General features: G+C 40.5%; 1 protein-coding gene across 1 annotated transcript in view; it reads right to left on the bottom strand.

Annotated features, from left to right (window-relative positions):
- Window positions 1-672: 672 nt before the first annotated feature.
- Window positions 673-18659, bottom strand: part of eva1aa (eva-1 homolog A, regulator of programmed cell death a) — a gene marked incomplete at its 5' end in the record, with an annotated part of 74468 nt that continues 56481 nt past the window's right edge. Inside the window, 3 exons of the mRNA XM_083933538.1 lie at window positions 673-2465; window positions 3846-4028; window positions 6404-6538. Coding sequence (XP_083789664.1) covers window positions 2086-2465; window positions 3846-4028; window positions 6404-6538 — 698 coding nt within the window. The 3' untranslated portion in view covers window positions 673-2085. The remainder of the gene's footprint in view (window positions 2466-3845; window positions 4029-6403; window positions 6539-18659) is intronic.

Below are 18659 nucleotides of genomic sequence, written 5' to 3'. Positions count from 1 at the left end.
CAAACACAGCTACGCGACAGCTCCGCCGTGTCAAGTGTGTGGTATCCATGGAAACGGCACGACAGCAACAACTTCCAAACAACATTTTTTAAAAAGTAAACAAATATTTCTGAAAACTATATTCAGATTGGAAATCCCAGAGAAACAAATTCATGCCTAGAATGATAATGAAATAATATTGCAAAACATTCAAAAATAATTGAAAAAGTAAAATACCATATCCTCCATAACATCAAATTGTTTTTATTTTAATAGGCCCAATGGTCTACAATTAATTTAAGTAGTTATATAAGAAAATAATTAGCAATAGCTTTAAATAACTTTACCATAAATGAGTGGATTTAATCCACTAGATATGAAGAGCTCTAACTTTACCACAAGGGGGCGAGAAACACTAATACATGTCACTGATGGAGCTCAACAGCTACATGTGAACATCATTTCAGGATGATTTTCTTTTTTTTAGATTAAACAAAACAGTGGCAAAGTTATTTTGAACACAGTTTATTCCTAACACAGGAGTCATATTTTGGTCTCAAATCACCAGCTAGCGGCACATTTTAACCCCATTCAAATTAAACACAAGAACTGTCTTTATAAAATCTATATAGAGTGGCAGTCTTCATGTGGATGACCCCGATATGTCCTGTGTACTCTCAGTGAAACTCTCAGTCAGAAAAATACCAAGCTTTTTAATGAAAACTATAATGATTTCTATGCTTGAATCCAGGGCAGCGCAAAGGGATCTGGATTGACAATAGCTTATTTTATTATACTGGCAACATGATTGAAGAGAGGCAGGTTGCATGTCCACTGTGAACCTTTTTTTCAGTGCCGTTTCCTTCTCCAGATGGCCATGAGCAGCGGTCGCCACAAGCATCTGGTTTAGCGCTGCATCTTTGAAATAAAGGCATGGCTGACAAAAGACCTGAAGAATCATTTCTAGCAAATTCAGGAGAACAGGAAGTGCAACGAGTGATAGAAACAGATTTTACACATGCTCCACTTCAACAAAGCAACAGCAAGGACAAACAGGGAATACATATATGATAAAGATAGATTTGGGATATCCAATTAATAGATCATTTCACCAGTTATTGGGTTATACACCAGCTGCACTCTTGACAACAGTGACTTAACAGCTAGAAAAGGCACTGCACTGTTAATTAAACATACTGTATCAAAAATAAGAATAAATCATTAAACCTCTTTGAGGTTCTTTATATGATATTTCTAATTATTTTCTTTAAATGCTGACTTTAGCTGTTTAAATGGGCTGATCCCCTTTTTTAGAAAGCAAATACATCAACCAAACGCAGAAACACTAGGATTGCATCCCTGAGGTGCCAGACAACCTTCGCCAAGTATAAAAATATCTCATAATAAACCATACTTGAGAACAAAAATACACAACATCAATAAACTATTAAATATTATAAAATAGATTTCATAAGGGCTGAGATGAATTCCCCAAAAATATCTTTTGGTTTTATAAAGTTCAAAGGCAGCAAGGGTATTCACTGTAGAAAGATTGTCTTACATTGTCCCATAGCACACTTCTTTCTGCTTTATGTAAAAGCCGAACCCTCTTTAAAGTCCACACTTGAATACTGGAGGGCGCTGAGCATAAAGCTTCAAGTGTCACAGTCTTTTGCAGGAGGTGACTCACGTTCTGTATAAAACAGACCCATCTGAGGCCTTGGTCCTTCAGTCACTCTGTAGTCTCTACAGGCCTATGTGTTTCTAAGGCACCTAACCCATAAATCCCCACTTCAAAAAGGCCTGCTGAGGTCACGGTCAAGGCACTGTAGCCTCTCACCCCTCGCTTCCGGCAGAAAGAGGTGAGCTTTCAAAGCAGAGAGGGAACTTATTCTCTCACTGAATGGGGTACAGCTTATGATACCCAGAGGAATACGCAAACCAGCAGAGAGGGAGGGCTTTCTTCCCGAGTCTGCAATAACTTCAACTGTTCTGATAAGCGTTAGTCTTCATGAGGGCCATGTCTCTTGCCCATTCCAACCCAAGTGCGTCCTAAATTTTGTTCAAGTCAAATAAGCTTTCTATAAAAGAGCCCCTAAGCAGTCCTCAGTAATACCGATTGAGGCTCCGTGTCCCAGGGATGTCAGGTTGCCCGTTCATCCAGATCTCTCGGATGATTCGCTCCCTCTCCTCAAGCCTCTGCGCTCTCTCCAGTTCCTCTGCTGACGTGAACACGTTCATGTTAAGCGTGCGTTCGAATCGTCGGTGCCGCCGCGCTGACAGATCCGATGTGGTGTCCCAGTCTGAGTCTGAGTCGCTGGAATCGGAGGACGAGTCAGCCGGGCGCGCTCGTTTCTTGGCAGGAGGCCGCTGGCGGGGCTGGCAGTCGGTGCGACAGGAGATCTGGACCACCAGGGCGAAAAGTGTGAGGAAGAGGCCCAAACACACACCACAGACGAAGAAGAGTGCGGCCCTCTCTGGGTGATCTGTTACGGGGGAGAAAGACAACAGGAAGTGCTACAGTTAGTTCATTTCTTACTGATTTGTATATCAGTTGAACATGTTTTAAACAGATTCAGTTTAGGTAATAAAAAAAGGTCATACAGTATTTTAATTGGTGTAATATTCCCCCCAAAAATGCATGCATGATATAAATGCAGATATTAAACTTTATGGCAGCTTACAAATGTGAGAAAATGTGTAAAAGGCTGAGTGAGCTGACCTTACATAGGTTTCAATCAATCAATCAATCAATCAATCAATCAACCAATCAATCGATCAATCAATCAACGGCCTTTATTTCAGCTTGAGAGACGTTGAGGTTTCCCTCATTTACAGCAGTGACAAGGATGACATAATAAAACTGATTTAAAAACAAAAAACAAATATACTATAATAAAATAGAAAGAAATACTAAATGAGCAATGAGTTAAGCTAAAACAGTTACAGTGGGATGTGTAAAAATGTAAATTCATAGATTTAAATAAACTATAAGTGGGAAGAGTTGCTCTGCAACTTTAAAATGACTGGTGCAGCAGCTATTACACATTACAGTGCATGTTTGTTTGACTGTATAACTTGTGCATTTCACTAAGTATAAACTGTTTATTTGAGGTCATAAAACAGGAAGTATCCAAACACTCAAACTATTGCAGCGTCTGTTTAAGCAGCTGGCTGAAGCAGGTGAATGACAGTGTGTGTTGTGTGTGTATGTACCTGTTATCTCGACCTAACATCAGCATTCCTCTGGCCCACATTTACCCACCCAGGAAAAAGGAAACAGGATTTTTGTTTGCAACCTTTAAGAGTGCCGCACACAGGTACCACACATGAATGCATGCAATCAAACCCCACTGTTGGAAGTATGACTTTCCGAGATGTCATCGGGAGCTGATTTGACCCTTGGATATTAAACCCAGCCCTGTTCTGGACTAATAATAATCCCTGTGGTGGAGTTTCATCTTTTCCTGACTGTCATATACAGTCATACATATTTTATCCTTTACATTTTCTTTACATTTAACTTATCTGATTTCATTTGACCTGTATTCTTACATCTACCTCATATATATTTAACTAAGAGATTATTGTTTACCGTTTTTTTCTGTATTACTTTCTGTATTTATTTTGCTAAGAGTTATTTGGATATCTTATACTGTACTACTTGTACTTTTTTATACCTCCCACGTGTTTTTGTAAGCTACTAGAAATTCAATTTCCTTGCGGGAGTCATACCAAAGGGATATATAAAGAGAAGTCTAAGTTTAAGTCTAAGTCTAAGAGTGAAAAGTGGTCAGGTTAAGGTCTCCAACTTACCTGTGTCATGCAATGTGACATCATGCAAGACTATTTAAATGTTTTCCTACCTGAAATGTAAGTGTAGGCTGCCAGTGCGTTGCTGATGAGGGCCATGTTGGAACTAGGGGTGGAGTTGATGATAGGATTAATGTCTGGGGGTCGCAGTGGACTTTCTCCTCCACCTCCTCCCCCTCCTCCAGTTTCTGAAAACTTCTCGTCGTTGGGGTTAGTCTCCCTGATCCTCTTCCTATCTGTAAAAGCAGATAAGTTCATTTGAACAACACAGAGCAGACTATATTCTAATAGGATAGTTTGTTTAAAATTTGAAACTTATTTAGACACAGAGGTTATCGTTGTAAGATCAAGTAGTGCGGAGCGTGTTTCAAATTTTTTATCAGCACATGTACAGTCAGATTATGACGCATTGGTCATTTACAGTAAAGTCTGAGCGTATTGTCTCTGAAGTATTGTGACTACAGCATTCAGACCGCCGAGTCACCCGTAGTTGTTTTCAATTTCAGGAGATACGCTTCTGTTAAAAAGATGTATCGCGCATAAAGACGCACACATGTTCACAGAGAGTTGTGTGATTCAGAAGATAATGCAACATCCGCTTCTGTCAAACTCATTCTGACTCAGGTCATTAAGAGAACGGAGCACCACATGGGAAAAGTTTGCACTTTGGCAACATCTCAAAAGCTTCCGCAGAATCTCAGAGAACGATCTATTTATAGATGAGAACAACTGTTTCCCCCTGTGGATTTCAGTACGACTTATTTTGGTGTTTACATGCCGACTTGTGTTGTGTATGCAAGAGTCAAGGCGTTGAGATGAGAGAACAAAGGGACACAGAGTGATATGATTACTTATGTTTGTACTAATTTAGGTGTTTAGTTGCATCTAGTTAACCTGAACCTGAAGTGTTTAGATGGGATATTTCACCACTTTATCTGTAGTTCCATGAATAAACAATGCCTCACTGAAAAAAATCAAACCTAAAAAATAAACACAGGCATTTACATTAATCGCTCGTGTAGGTGAGCATGCTTTGGTGAACTGTCTCTCTCTCACATACACACAAGGTGACCTCTAATTGTAGATCTCTCAAGGTGTTTCAGACTCTCTTTATCTGATAAATGCAGTTTAGACTGGAATTGCTCAGTGAGGAGGTTAACTGTTTCCACCTGGACCCACTGCTGTGGTGCACACATCAGCAAACATTCAACCAACAGACCACAACACACAATTGCAGGTGTGGTAGTTGCTCTTTTGATCGAATGCTTTTAACATTAGTAAGATTCCATTTATCTATTTTGAATGTAAATGATTCAATGGCATTCAAACATGTGTCAGAGTGACATGTAGTATTTTATGTTTTCAGCATCAGCAGCAGAGGTGTGTTAAGAACAGATATAAGAGGAACTGGGTGGTTACGACCAGGTAAAGCTGGCATTGGGGCTCAAGGGACAAAACAACAGGGTTTCTCTGAAAGGAAATTCCAGGAAAAAGAAAAACAAAGGAGAAATCCCAAATGATCTCTGGGAATTGCAGCGCAGAAACAACATAGCAATGAGCAGTTAGGGCCAAAGACGGAGACCATAGAAAAGTCAGAATCTTGTGGGTTACAAACTGGTTTAAACTCTTCAATCATTCTAATGGACAGTCAATTTCTACAAAGTTTTATTTTAAGTTCTAGAACAAGACCCCAAAGTTACAACAGCCCAAAAGTACAAATAAGTCAGGCTGAAATTTGAGGGCAACTACATCATTTCCAGTTGATATGATGATGTGAAAGAAAATAAATACATATATGGAGAAATGTATAAAAATGACTGAAAAGACAGGGACTTTACAAAATTAAAAACGTATAAATGGTCATATCAGTTGGCCAAGAAATCAGCTTTTTTCCCAAAATGTCGAACTCTCCCTTTAAGGAGTATGTTCGCAAAGTGATAACATGAACGCAGACTGAACTAAGAAGTTCGGGATACCAAGGATGGAAACAGGTTTTTCTCAATGAGCTTTAAGTGAAGTGTTTGAAGACGTCAGTGCAAGGAAGTGAAGCCATTCATGCGTCAGGAACTGCCAGCACCAGAGCATACGTCTCCTGGCCGCTCCCTCTCTTAACTCCTCATTCGTTCGTCTATCCTCCTAATCAGTACAGCGCCGGTAGCTGAGCAGAGTAATTAGTGTGCTGGACCCAGGCCACCATCCCTCATGAATAAAGCTTTGTTTAAGTTTCCTTCCTTGCTGGCGTCTCCTTTTTATTCCCTTCACTCTTTCATTTCATTGTTCTTGCTCTGTCTTCTCCCTCTTTCTCTCAGTACAGCAGCCTGATTTAGACTGTGGTCACATCATTGGCTCTTGGAAAGCAGTATATTTTTAAGACCAATGATCCTAAATGCTCCAAACCGATGGCTCTGCTTGGATACATATGGAAACAGTTGAACCCGTGTGACTTTAAATATACATACATATATGCCCTGACTTGAGACCTGAGTTACTGTTTCTCTTGATACCTGGGAGGCCCTGGGACTGTTTAGTGTTAACTGCTCTCCATGGGAGGCCGTGAGTGTGTGTCAGTTAGTGTGTGTGAGAGTGAAAAAGCTTATGTTGTTCGGCTCACCTGGAACAGCGTCGGGGCTTTTGACTGAGCTCCCCTCCGGAGGGCTGTCTCCCACTATGTTGGGGTCATGGGTGCTGGGTGGAGGGGAGTACGACGGCGGTCTGGGTCCGTGCTCCTGGAGCAACTTCTTTGGAACTTCAAAGAGAAGGATAGGTGGAGCATAAGGAGGGGTGTGTGGGGGCGAGGGAATCAAGGAAAGACACATACAGGATAATTAGATGCTGTCTAATGCATAGCAGTCATTTATATTCCAGTTCTGCACAGAGCCTGACCAATATATAGAGTAGGCAATATTATCTGCTTGTATTCCTTTATCAGAGATATATCAGTATAGGCAGTATATTTGCAAATATTCCAAAATAAATGACAGCACATAGATATTTTACAGACCGCACCCTCAGGGTTTACAGTTTGTAGAGGTGTCTCCGACTAAAAATTGTCAACTAATCATTGAAACAGTTTTTGTTTCTTTTTGCTCATAAAAAACCCTCTGATCCGGGGTGGCGAGCCATGGACATGACACAGACAGTGGCGGGTGCACGTGAGTCCAGCACTGCGCGGTCACGCGTGTCAGGCAGAGGGTTACTGAGAGATGTGATTTCTGATTTCTGATTTCTGATAGTGGCATCTTATTAAAAGTATTTGTTGTTGTAACATGAATGTGTTTTGTTTGCATGTTTCTTTGACAGTAGCTGACTATAGCTACATTAAGAACTGTAGTTTCCCTTTCACAGCGCTGTGTCAGACTGTGTTGAACTGAACGTCAATAATGAAAAACAACAAATTGGCAAATATTCAAATGAAATGATGCTGATGATTAAACAGGAGCAGACTGTTGTATTTCTGGTGTCCAGATAGATTTAAAGCCTGTGCCGGATCCTGGAGAGTACAACTTAAACCTGCAATAACAGATTTTGTTGCCACTTGGGAAGATCCTCTCCTCCCTTATGGACACACACCTTTATAGTCTATATTTCATGGGCGATTGTAATTTGTGCTAATCTCTCAAACATTGTATTTAAAGGCCCCATAATGTCTTTCTTTATTATGAAACAGTTCGAGGTGCCATATAAATACTGTGAAATCAAAAAGCTCAGCCACAGAGAAATGCACACAGCCCATCTCAGAAACTGTGCCTTTAAAGAGCCGTCAGGACTTCTGTACGGTTATGATGTCACATCTATACTTTACATAGACCTTTTCAAAGATGTAAACATAAACACTCTATATGTGTCTTAGTTTATTTCTTGTTGCAGTGAATGTGAACAACATCAGCTGATAGGAAGTTAACAAGGACCAGGGTTGTTGCCTAGCAATGTAATTCCATTAAAAAGGTCTATCCGGCTGTTAAGTTGTGACGTAACATCCTTTCAAAATATTATTTCCGGGTCCAAGTCGTTCCGAGCTTCGTATTTCTAAAGCGCTACAGTGCCGTGTTCCCTTATGTTTGAACAGATCTTAGTTTTAAAAAAACAACGTAATTGTCATTTTACCTCTTTCTTATGGATGAAAAAGATGTCTAACTGACATTAAAGGTGACTTTAATTGTTTACATGTTTGGCTGCTGTGTCTGTTGTTGGACCCGGAAATCGTATTTTGAAAGGATGGTACGTCAGACTTAACAGACGGGTAGGTAGAAACTTCCGCTACAGTTGGAGCATTTCAGACAGAAGGTGAATACAGATATATTCAGACAGACAGAATGAGAAAAATTGTGTTTTTTCACATTAAAGCATTTAAACATTTTCCAGTAGAAACTGAAAATACAGTTACAAACCAGAAAATGAGCGTACTGTGTCTCCTTTGAGCTAAAATGTGAGTGAAAACTCAAATATATTGTGATGGAAAAGTAACAAGCTACAAATGAGACAGCATCATGGCCATGATTCACACACTCCTCCTGACCTTGCACTCTGATTCCCGAAAGTTATGCTGCCCCCCACCCCTACCCCTTTCCTCCTCCTCACCCCCTCACATCCCCCAACCTCACAGTGTCCTGTGAGTCAGGGAGTCTGCACTCTTTCCCCATAGACACAAACCCACAATGTAGTGGACTATACATTCCTGCCCGCTCACATGTGGTTTTGGGATGCCGGGCCACGCTCCGGTCACTGTGTTTGTCTGCCCTGTCAGATCAGCGGTGATTTACTGCTCAACAGATGACTGTCTGTCCGTCTGCCATTCTTGTATTTTCATTGCTCTCTGGACAAACAAATAGGCAGTGAAGAATAATCAGCTGCCTGGTTTTGCTGACAGCAGAAGCACTAATTCTGAAATATGATATGTGATTAAGTAAAAATTTACTATTTGTTTGAAGGCTGATGAATATACACTCATTAAATTCCGGTAGTGGTCCAAGTTGTCCATTACAATATATTTATTACTTATTACACAATATTTTTCCAATCGTAATCGATGATGAAAAGACTGAGCAGCAACATCTTACTACTAACACTTACTGTACATATTATTTTATAACATACAGCATTTGCCTTCAGTAAAGATGGATGTTGTTTTGGGTAATGTAAGGTAATAGGATGGCATCTGCCTACATGGCTAGCTAGCTGCCTTCATGAAACATAATGACAAAGATTCTAAAAGTTGTCTGGTTGCTACCTAAGCTCCACTGCATCTTGCTAAATCTATTTTTCTGATACAAAAGATTATGAACTTGCAGCAGTTGTGGGTTGTGCTGTAATTTAAAGAAAAGCCAGTCCTGAAATATGCATTTCTCTTTGCAGGGACTCACTGAAAGAGTTGGATGTTAATTATACAAGGCCACTGCAGGTGTAGGAAAGTTAGTATACATATCCACATATTCTACCTATCAATTATTTCTTCAGCCAAGTAAAAAAAATGTAAAGACTCGAATGTCAATAAAAATGTCAATACTAACATATTAGTATAAGTAAATGGCAAGTGTACCCCAGGATTATAGTTGTAACGCCAAAGTAAAACCTGTTTTAAATGAGACTGCATGAGGGAGGTTTTAGCATGAGGGAGGTTTTAGCACTCACACACAATTAAAGCTGTGTCCATATAGTGCCACTGCTGTGACTCTGCACACTCTAATTGCTTAACTGGGCTCAAAGTTGAATAATGTATTCCTTAAAACACTGACTTACTAAACGTGCAAATGCTTTCTCTAACTGCAGTGCAGCCCATGATTGCAGTTACTGGTTAACTTCTCTGGTACTCTGTAATTCAGTCTGCCATACAAACATCTTTTGTCAACTCAACAGAGAGAGCTGTACGGAGCGATACACATGTGAGAGGAGGAAGTTTTTGATCGTATCTTACTGCAGGAAATCTGAGAGCCAATCAATAAAGCTGGTTTACTGAAACTCGCAGACTTCAAAGGGCTCTGCTGAATCTGGTTCCAGCCTTTGCTTTTCCACTTGCCATGAGCAAAAGGAGCGGGAGGTTGATGCCAGACTCATAGGAGTAGTAAATGATTTCTGGTCTTTGTTTTAATCTGCTTGGACGGGTTCACCGTATACTGCATCAGGAGAATTCATAGGGTGTTTGATGACCTTCCAGCTTTAGAAACATATATTCTTACATTTAAATACATTTCTGTAATTGCATCATCTCATGTGGCACACCACACCAATCTGTCACCTAAATAGGTTAAAAACCCAAGAACCTGAAACCCCATTTTATCCAAGAGTGGTTGCCACAAACTACACAAACATGTGGAGGTGAAAAACGCAGAGAAATAAAGAAATAAGATTCAGCCCGGCAGCTCCCCCTGTCCTTTCCCATCAGTCTGACACACTAATCATGTGTCTTAAAACTCCCCCCACGGCCATGCTGCCACCATCCCACGCCACGCCCTGATTACAGCCTTCTGATTGGCCCTAATTGGCTGCACATGTGGCCCAGGGTCACAGCTGAGAGACGCCATGATGTGGCACACACACTCACAGTTTTGCACAATCAAGGGACACATAACTTTGATACATCCACCACACCTGATGCATGTTCATAAGTAGAAAACAAATGGATGCATGTGCACACACACACACACAGTCCTAATTTGTTAAACATGAGAATATACAGTATATGCTTCCAAACAGCCATTTCCCATGTTTTTCTATGGGCTTAGTGACTTTGTTGGCAGAAGCTGGTACATTATAGTAAATTGACTGCTGCTTGTCTAAAAATAATTGTCAAAAAGCTAAAACGTCTCGAAGCAAACGGCCGCAAACCACACTCAAGGAGCCAAGCAGTAAAAACTGAACCAGTAAAAGAGAGAAAGAGGAGTGCAAGGGAGAGAAACCAAGGATATAAATCACACTCTACAGCCTGCATTATAATGACACGGTCACATAAACGCATAGCAAATGAGTCTTAATATAACTCTACTAAACGGGACCCGTGCCAGTGCTGTACCTCTCAGAGCCCTGTACCGCCACAGGGAGCGAAGATACGAGGCGGGAAAGAGTGCCCATAACAATAGGCCGTGTTTACACTGGCAGAGCCCGGCTTTGTTTTCACTGGGCTCCGCAGGCCAGCGTGTGTGTATATATATGTGTGTGTGTGTGTGTGTGTGTGTGTGTGTGTGTGTGTGTGTGTGTGTGCGTGTCTGAGTGTCTGTTTGTGGGCCATGTGCTGACCGGTGCAGAACACAGTTGGGACAAAGCCCTGTAAGCCAGAGGGGATATAACAAAATATTAAACCATGCTAAATCCGAGATGGGATCAGACCTGGGCCAGTGTTTTAGGGCATTCTTTAATGCTTGGTCTGCTTCAGCTCTCTGAGATTTTGGCACAAATAAAGACAGTTTAATCTACAATATGACTTTACTGTGATGAATACTAAGTTGAATAGTCTTAATGCAGTGACACTCACCTAAATAACTCTATACTCTATCCTGTGTAAAGCAAGAATGATGTGCATCGTGACCCAAGTCTGACTGAGATTTACTGTATTTTCATAAAACTGCAGTGAACGATGGAGTGTGAGAGAAAGCATTTGTGTGTACATCAGACACTTTTGACAGGAGATGGAATTCATTAGCAGCTACTAAAGATATGGAGAGGTTTGTTTCTAATCAGATATGTATCCAATGAATAGAGGGTAAACTGCAGTACACTTTGGGTGATAATGTTGTCTTAAGAAGGAAGAAAAAAGGGTGCACCAAAACAATGTGCTGCTGGCACACATGAGCATGTGCAAGTCTGAGCGAAAGAGTCTGGTTTCAATCAGCACACAGCCAGTACCTACTTAATCTACAACATTAAAGTGCTGCCTGAGAACCACCATTCACTTGATACACATGCACAAACAAAGGCAAGGCCCCCAAAACTCAAATCCATGCTTATAGACACACAGAGTCTCACATAATGAACGCTTTTCCACTGAGCTAATGGCATTCCTGCAGAACAACAAGCAAGGTGAATAGGGCAGAAGCTGAAGGTGTTGATATTGCATTCCTCCTCTTTCTCCCTTCTCCTTTTCTTCACCAACCCCCAGCATAACACTCTAACAGTATCCAGCTGACAGCAGCTGATTGGACTTGAATATGTGTGTGTGTGTGTGTGTGTGTGTGTGTTTGTGTACGTTTGTGCACATTTGATAGCCTCACATGCAAGAGATGGACTGTATGTTCTATATACAGATAAAAGTGTGTATTGTTTAGATGAGAATGGCAGAGTATAAGGATGGTAGTGTGTGTGTTAGAGAGATGCAAACTTCCCAGACCTGAACCAGGCTTTCCACAAATGAATGCACTACCACGACCTCGCATTGTGAAAATGAGAGGTTGCATGAGTGTCTACATGTCCAAATGCATGCGTGATTGCATGACTGCGAACGGTCATAGATCATGATTACCACATTCATTCTCACCGTGTGTATACAAAGTAGACATGGTAATGTGACCTCTACTAAGGGACTGGTGGTCTGTGCTGTCTCTGTCTAGTTTTATGTGTGGTCTGGGCAATCTAACCTCCTCTCCTACTTTATTAGCTTTTGTTGAGAGCGTTGGTGTGTTTACTAGAAGTAAGAACATACACTGGGACTGTGGTAACTGTAAAGGAGGCTTAAAGGAGCCCATCCCTGGTTTTGAAAGTTTAAGCCCATTAACTAAGAGCTAATCTAAATTACATGACTGTATACAATTTTCTGAAGCAAATGTTTTAAATTAAACCCCCACCTTCAAGATAGCCATTGATTTACATTCATTTTCCTAAAAGGCATGCAAATGCACAAGGCATCTAGATTGTTTTCTTTTACATGTAATAGTGCAGCCATAAAAATAAGCGTTGAAACACATACGTGACATATGGATGAAGCTTTAAAGGTCCCATATTGTGCTCATTTTCAGGTTCATACTTGTATTTTTAGGTTTCCACAAACATTAAAGCATGTTAACATGTGTAAAACACATTTTTCTCATACTGTTCACCCTGAAACGCTCCGTTTTAGCACCTGTCTCTTTAAACCCCCCTCCCCAAAGGGGAGTCTGCTCTGACTGGGTTAGCCTGGGAATGACTGTAACCGCACTCTAGCGCCAATTTCTACTTATATACAGTGTAGTTGTAACATTAAATCTTACTGAAGTCCTGACGGCACACGTTCTAAATACGGGCTGTGTGCATTTCTCTGTGGATTGAGTGATTTGATACTTTTACAACATTCATACAGCACTTCTACTTGCTTTCTACAGTATACAATATGGGAGCTTTAACATACTTCTCTTACAAATTTGAAGAGGTGGAATTTATAAAAACAGTAATTTCCCTTTAAAAATCTACAGACACACAATGGATATGTGAGTTGGGGATGTTACCAGTCAGTGTGCCCTTTAGCAAGGTGCGTAATCCACTACAGAAGCACTTCTGGAGCTCAATCTAAGACCACTGGTGAAAAACTGAGATGGAGATCCAGGAAAAGTTCAGCTTTGTCTTTTGGTTCAAATGCATGAATGCTTTAATCAAATCAGTGGTCTCAAGTTATCCACTCAGCATGGATTGTGTAGGCTAGGAAAACCCTTAGTTGTACTACTTACAGGAACTCCCTGTGACAATATATATCTGCTAAAGAGGCTTTTGCTCAAAATACAAGTATCTTCTACTGGAAGACATAGCTGGTTGGTGACATAGTCTAAAAGCATCTAGAGTTGGGGTTGTGGAGGTTGGGAGTACATTCCAGGATGGAGAGAGTGGAACAGCTCAACCCCCCATCCTTCCTCAATGAGCCCCCTGCCCTACATTCAGAAATTTTCCCCCATTTTCTTTAATGGATAACACACATCCCTCTGCTGTGAGACACCCACAAATGCAAATGTATGCACACAGACACACACACAGACACACACACACACACACACACACACACACACACACACACACACACACACACACACACACACACACACACACACACACACACACACACACACACAGATACATACAGATGCCTGCTCTGAACGTAATCACTCTCACTTCACCACAACCATCAGTTAGACTCCAAAAACCCAGCTGTTTTGACTATTTAAACAACTCCTCGCCGCACATGTGCATGCACACACAGTTGGTGTCATTAACATGGACGCAGAGACAGGAATAGATGCTGTGTTGACAGTGTGGGGTCATAACAATCAGCGAAAATATCACTCAGTTCTGGAGCCCCCCGCCCCAGACCCCACGCAGACAAGAATCCCACTGATGTCTTCAATACTGATGATAATCACAACCTCAGCCCCAGTTTGAAATATGCACAGGGAGGAGGTGCTGAAAGTGATAATCACATTACACAGATAGACATCCATCTCTCCTAGATTTTTATCATCAGTGAATCAAACCTAAAACATCTGGCATTTTCTGTGTGCACTGATGATGTCAGTGTGTATGTATTTGTCTGATTCTACTGTTCAAAGACTGAATGTTTGCAATAATCAATAAATGCAACTTCATCTTACAGTCTACAATCAAGGTTCTTATTTCCAAGAGCATTTATCAGTGTTTATCTAGTACTGGATAGTTGTTTGAGGTGTGCATATGAGGATTATGATTTAATTGTTTGAGTTATGGGCTAAGGCCATTTAAATTAAAACTAATTCCTACTTCATTCAGAACATGTTATACTTATCTATGTAGCTTATTTAAGTTGTCTATGGCAATTTGTATTTTGAGTTTGATATGCCTCTTTTATTGTTATTCATGTTTGGGGAATTTTTGTCCTTCAAGTTTTATACATTTCAAATAAATAAATAACAATAAAATACAATTCAAAAATAAAAAAAGTAAAATTAGTCAAAAAATACAGACAAAAGGAATTTAACAGATAATATTTAAATACAATTTAACACTACAAACTCTACAATTTGACCGTTTCTAAAATGAATTTACTTTTTTCCCTTCATTTTCTATTAGTAAAAAAGACTTTTCTAAAGACGAGACTTTTGTGTTTGCTGCCTTCTTTTATTAAATCAAATAGTAATTGATGTCTTGCACTGCCCTTTTATTTTTGTATTTCAAACCGGCCTCACTCTTTTTGACCTTGTTTTTATTTTCTAATCTCTTGGCTTTTTGGTGACTGTTTTTAATGTATTTAAATGCCCATCTGTTGTATGTTTTTTGTCACACTTTGTCTCGACGATAATGGTGATCAACAGCTTCTTGCAGCAGGAACTTTTGCATTCATCATGGGGACATAAAATAGTATTATCACCGATCCGCTTCCTTTTAAAAGTTTAAGAGTTAAACATGACCTCTGACCCAGCCAGACTGCAGCTACCCAGCTCACCCTCAGATAGCTCTAATGTTTGCAATTCCAAGTCTTTATCGGCTGGACGTGGGAGAGGTGGTTCACTGTCGAAGTCAGCACTGCCTCATCATTATCTGATGTTCCACTGGGTCAACAAGGATGTGACCAAAGCTGAATCATCAAACCACACCGCCCGCCTAAACTCACTCCTTCATATCAGAGTTGTGAGGTAATGTGATGAGAGATGCTGAGGTCGTCAAATGGCAGAGATTGTCATTTGTTGTCGCGGACATGGAACAGACCGGCGGCAGATAGTGGCGGGACCTGTCTAGACCCAATCATGACAGAAATAAAAGTCAGCAACATTCAACAAGCATGTTCCAACATATGTCACGACTGATCTAAACAGTGGTGCTATCTTTAGGAGATAGCGACAACTGCTCGTACACGGCAGTTAATAAAATCAGCACTTAAAATCTACTGGGACCTGAGGATGAATGGTGTAAGATAAACAATGATGAGCTTAAAGTATACAGTTCACCCCTCTCAATACACCAGTGAGTCTATATTTAACTTTTAGTTCCGCTGTACAGTGGTCTTTGTTAATGTGTGACGGTTAAAAGGGTTGAAATGAGTGTTGGCTTTCAACATTTTTGCTTCTCTCTCAATCTCCTGCATGGTTAAACACTTAAAAAGGTGTGACTGGTAGAGCCCTAAAGTGACAACAGGATGGAGTTCATTCCATTCCAGTTTTTTCGCTGAATGTCTGTCTATATGGCATGAGAAAACATGTCATCAGGACTCCTGGATCAGTCATGATGGTGTTGTACTGTTTCACAGGGGTGGGTGGATCGATACCTAAAGTATTATACCACCAATTCAAATCTCAAGTCTTGTTTTAAGTAACGCAACGCTACTAGCATCAGCAAGACTGATCCCAAAACAATGTAGCTGTGTTATGTTAGATCCCGCTCTTGTTGCTTGAACACTTTGCTCCTCTGCTAATGTTGTAAGCATACAGTCAATTGTCACAAACACCAGGACAACAAACAAAGAGTAGAGGATTGCCTTAGGAGATTGATTTGATTATTAATTGACCTATAAAAGCCCTATAAATGACATACATATACGTATGTGCTTTAAAAATGGACCTGAAGCAGGAATTTAAAATAAAATTCTAAACTTAAGGCTCACTTACATCCATCACAGCTTAAAGTAATATTCTTGAAGATTTTCATTTAAATAAATACCTAATTTCACTATCTTTCTGCAAATGAGGTAACACAGTGGTGACTGAGCTTCTGGCCCACTAATAAAGGCCTTTTATTTACAGTATTACGAACTGGATGTCTGTGGCGACATTCCCAGGAAAATCACAAGCAGTGCACAGTTGGAGATGATGTGCTTTCATCAGCCAGCAGTGGTTGGTCTGCCAGAGAGGGAAGGTGGAGCTAACTTAACAGACTCGCTCAACAGCTCACTTGAGTGTGAGGCGGCGTACAAAAAACAAAAGACAATGTAGATCTTTGAGATTGTGACTTTAACAATTCAAAACATAACCTGTACTTAGGTCAAGTGATGATACATGGCAAGTTCCACTCACTAAAGATGGCCATGACTATGACGAAAAGCTTTGGGATCAGCTAAGTTTTTATGGCAGTATATGCATTCCCAAGGTTAGCCATGTACCTACCTTTTAAAAACAGACTTACAAAAATAAATATTAATAACAATTAAACTATTTCAGAATGGAGTTACACTTAAAAGCTCAAAATATTGTCAGATGTCTGCAGAGCAACGAGTGGACGAGATGGAGTCAGTCAAGAAGAAAAGCTCTGCTTCACTCCATCCAACAGCAGAGAGGTCACCAAGGTCAGCAGCTAACTCGCTGAATGGGCCTCTTTGATAAAGCTAACTCCATTAAATAAGTTATTTAAGAGGCATGGGGACCATGAGAGTATGGTTTTAGGCACTGCAACAAACATCCATGATATATTTGATATGTCCCTCAAGTTTTCTCTGTTTTGTCCATGTGAATGTTTCTGATTGCACTTTATACCACTAATTTAATGATTTAGAAGAAGCAAGAAAGAAAGCATGAAAATTTAACCTTTTCACTCTTAAAAACAGTGACTGACGCCGGTAGGTTAGTTCATTGCGTTCAACACACACTACACAAACTATATTAAATGAACACTTGTTAGTTGAGGCAGTAAGACCACAGAGTGAAAGGAGAGTCCAGATACCACAAGAATATGACCTCGGTCACATTTTTCAGACGCACGGGCTTCTCCGTAAACACCAGACATGACCAGTTTGATTAGAAGCCATTGTGCTAAATGACGGAGGATATACCCACAACAAAATGACACAGCAGATTTTGTTTTAGCATCTGTGTCATTATATGCTCTATGATTGAATGCATGCTCCTTCATTCCCTCTTTCTCATTTTGGTAAAACACTACCACCTGTCTCATGTAGCTGTAGGTGCTTCTGCGCCCTGTCATTGTCAGGTAATTAGATGATCCTTAAGTGAGAGTGAATCACGAACAGTACTATTTAGCCTAAGTTATACATTACGTCTGAGAAAGACCTGATGAAAACCTAAGCAATGTGTGGGAGTTGCCGTTGTGTATAAGAAAGGGAGGCATGTTTTTTCTCCATGTGCTGACAGGGTGCTGGACCATATTAGCAGTCAAGCCTGGACACAGATAATGATGGTGAGGTCTAGGTCAGCCTGAGTCTGTCATCGGTCTTATCACCACAAGTTTACACGGCACATGTGCACATTACCATCCACCTTTTGTTTAGTCTGCTACTTTACACTGGACTGGAGCCAGGTATTAGACAATTGTATGTAATATAGTATATTTTTATTATATACTTAGGTAACATCTGCTTTTTTAATTTGAGAAGCCTAACTTGTTGAATGCTGTCCAAAGATAAGCATAACTTAAATAAAAAGCACTGAGGTTTGATAGCCAGTCCTACACAATGGACCGAACCAGTCCCATCTGACTTTTGACGTTTCTCTACTAGGGTCTATTATTAGAACCAAGTCCGAAAATAGACATAAGCAGGTGGATGCTATCATAGGCTACACCAAGCAGCTGTTTGTGATCGAGAGAGAAGAGAAAGGGAGGACAGATGAGAGAAGAACCTACATAAACATTTTCTTTCCTTATGGCTTGGGGTTCCTTGGCACACAGGAGCACTGAGTAAAGACAATGTTAAAACTGGTTTTCTAACAAAAACCCATAGTTGCAATTCTGTGGACAGCAGTACACACATTGAGTCCATGGATGATGATATAACTCTTGGAAAGTCGTGTCCCATGTGGGCCCAAGGCTTTGGCATTTAGACTTTCTGGGTGCAGCTGGTTATCTGTTTGTCCTGGTGTCTATATTTCCTGTTACATCCAATCTGAGTCCTGTCTTCTTCTTCTGTCTCTGTTGACTTAGCCATGGTCTTAAAACAGCTTGAGTCTGAACAGATGCAAATGCATGTCCCCCAGTGTTAAGAGTGGAGAGAGAAAGAGCCT

This window comes from Echiichthys vipera, assembly GCF_963691815.1.
Source record: "Echiichthys vipera genome assembly, chromosome: 19".
In the NCBI taxonomy this organism is placed as follows: Eukaryota; Metazoa; Chordata; class Actinopteri; order Perciformes; family Trachinidae; genus Echiichthys; species Echiichthys vipera.
Note: the sequence above shows the minus strand (reverse complement) of the source record. Positions and strands in the feature narration are given on the sequence as shown.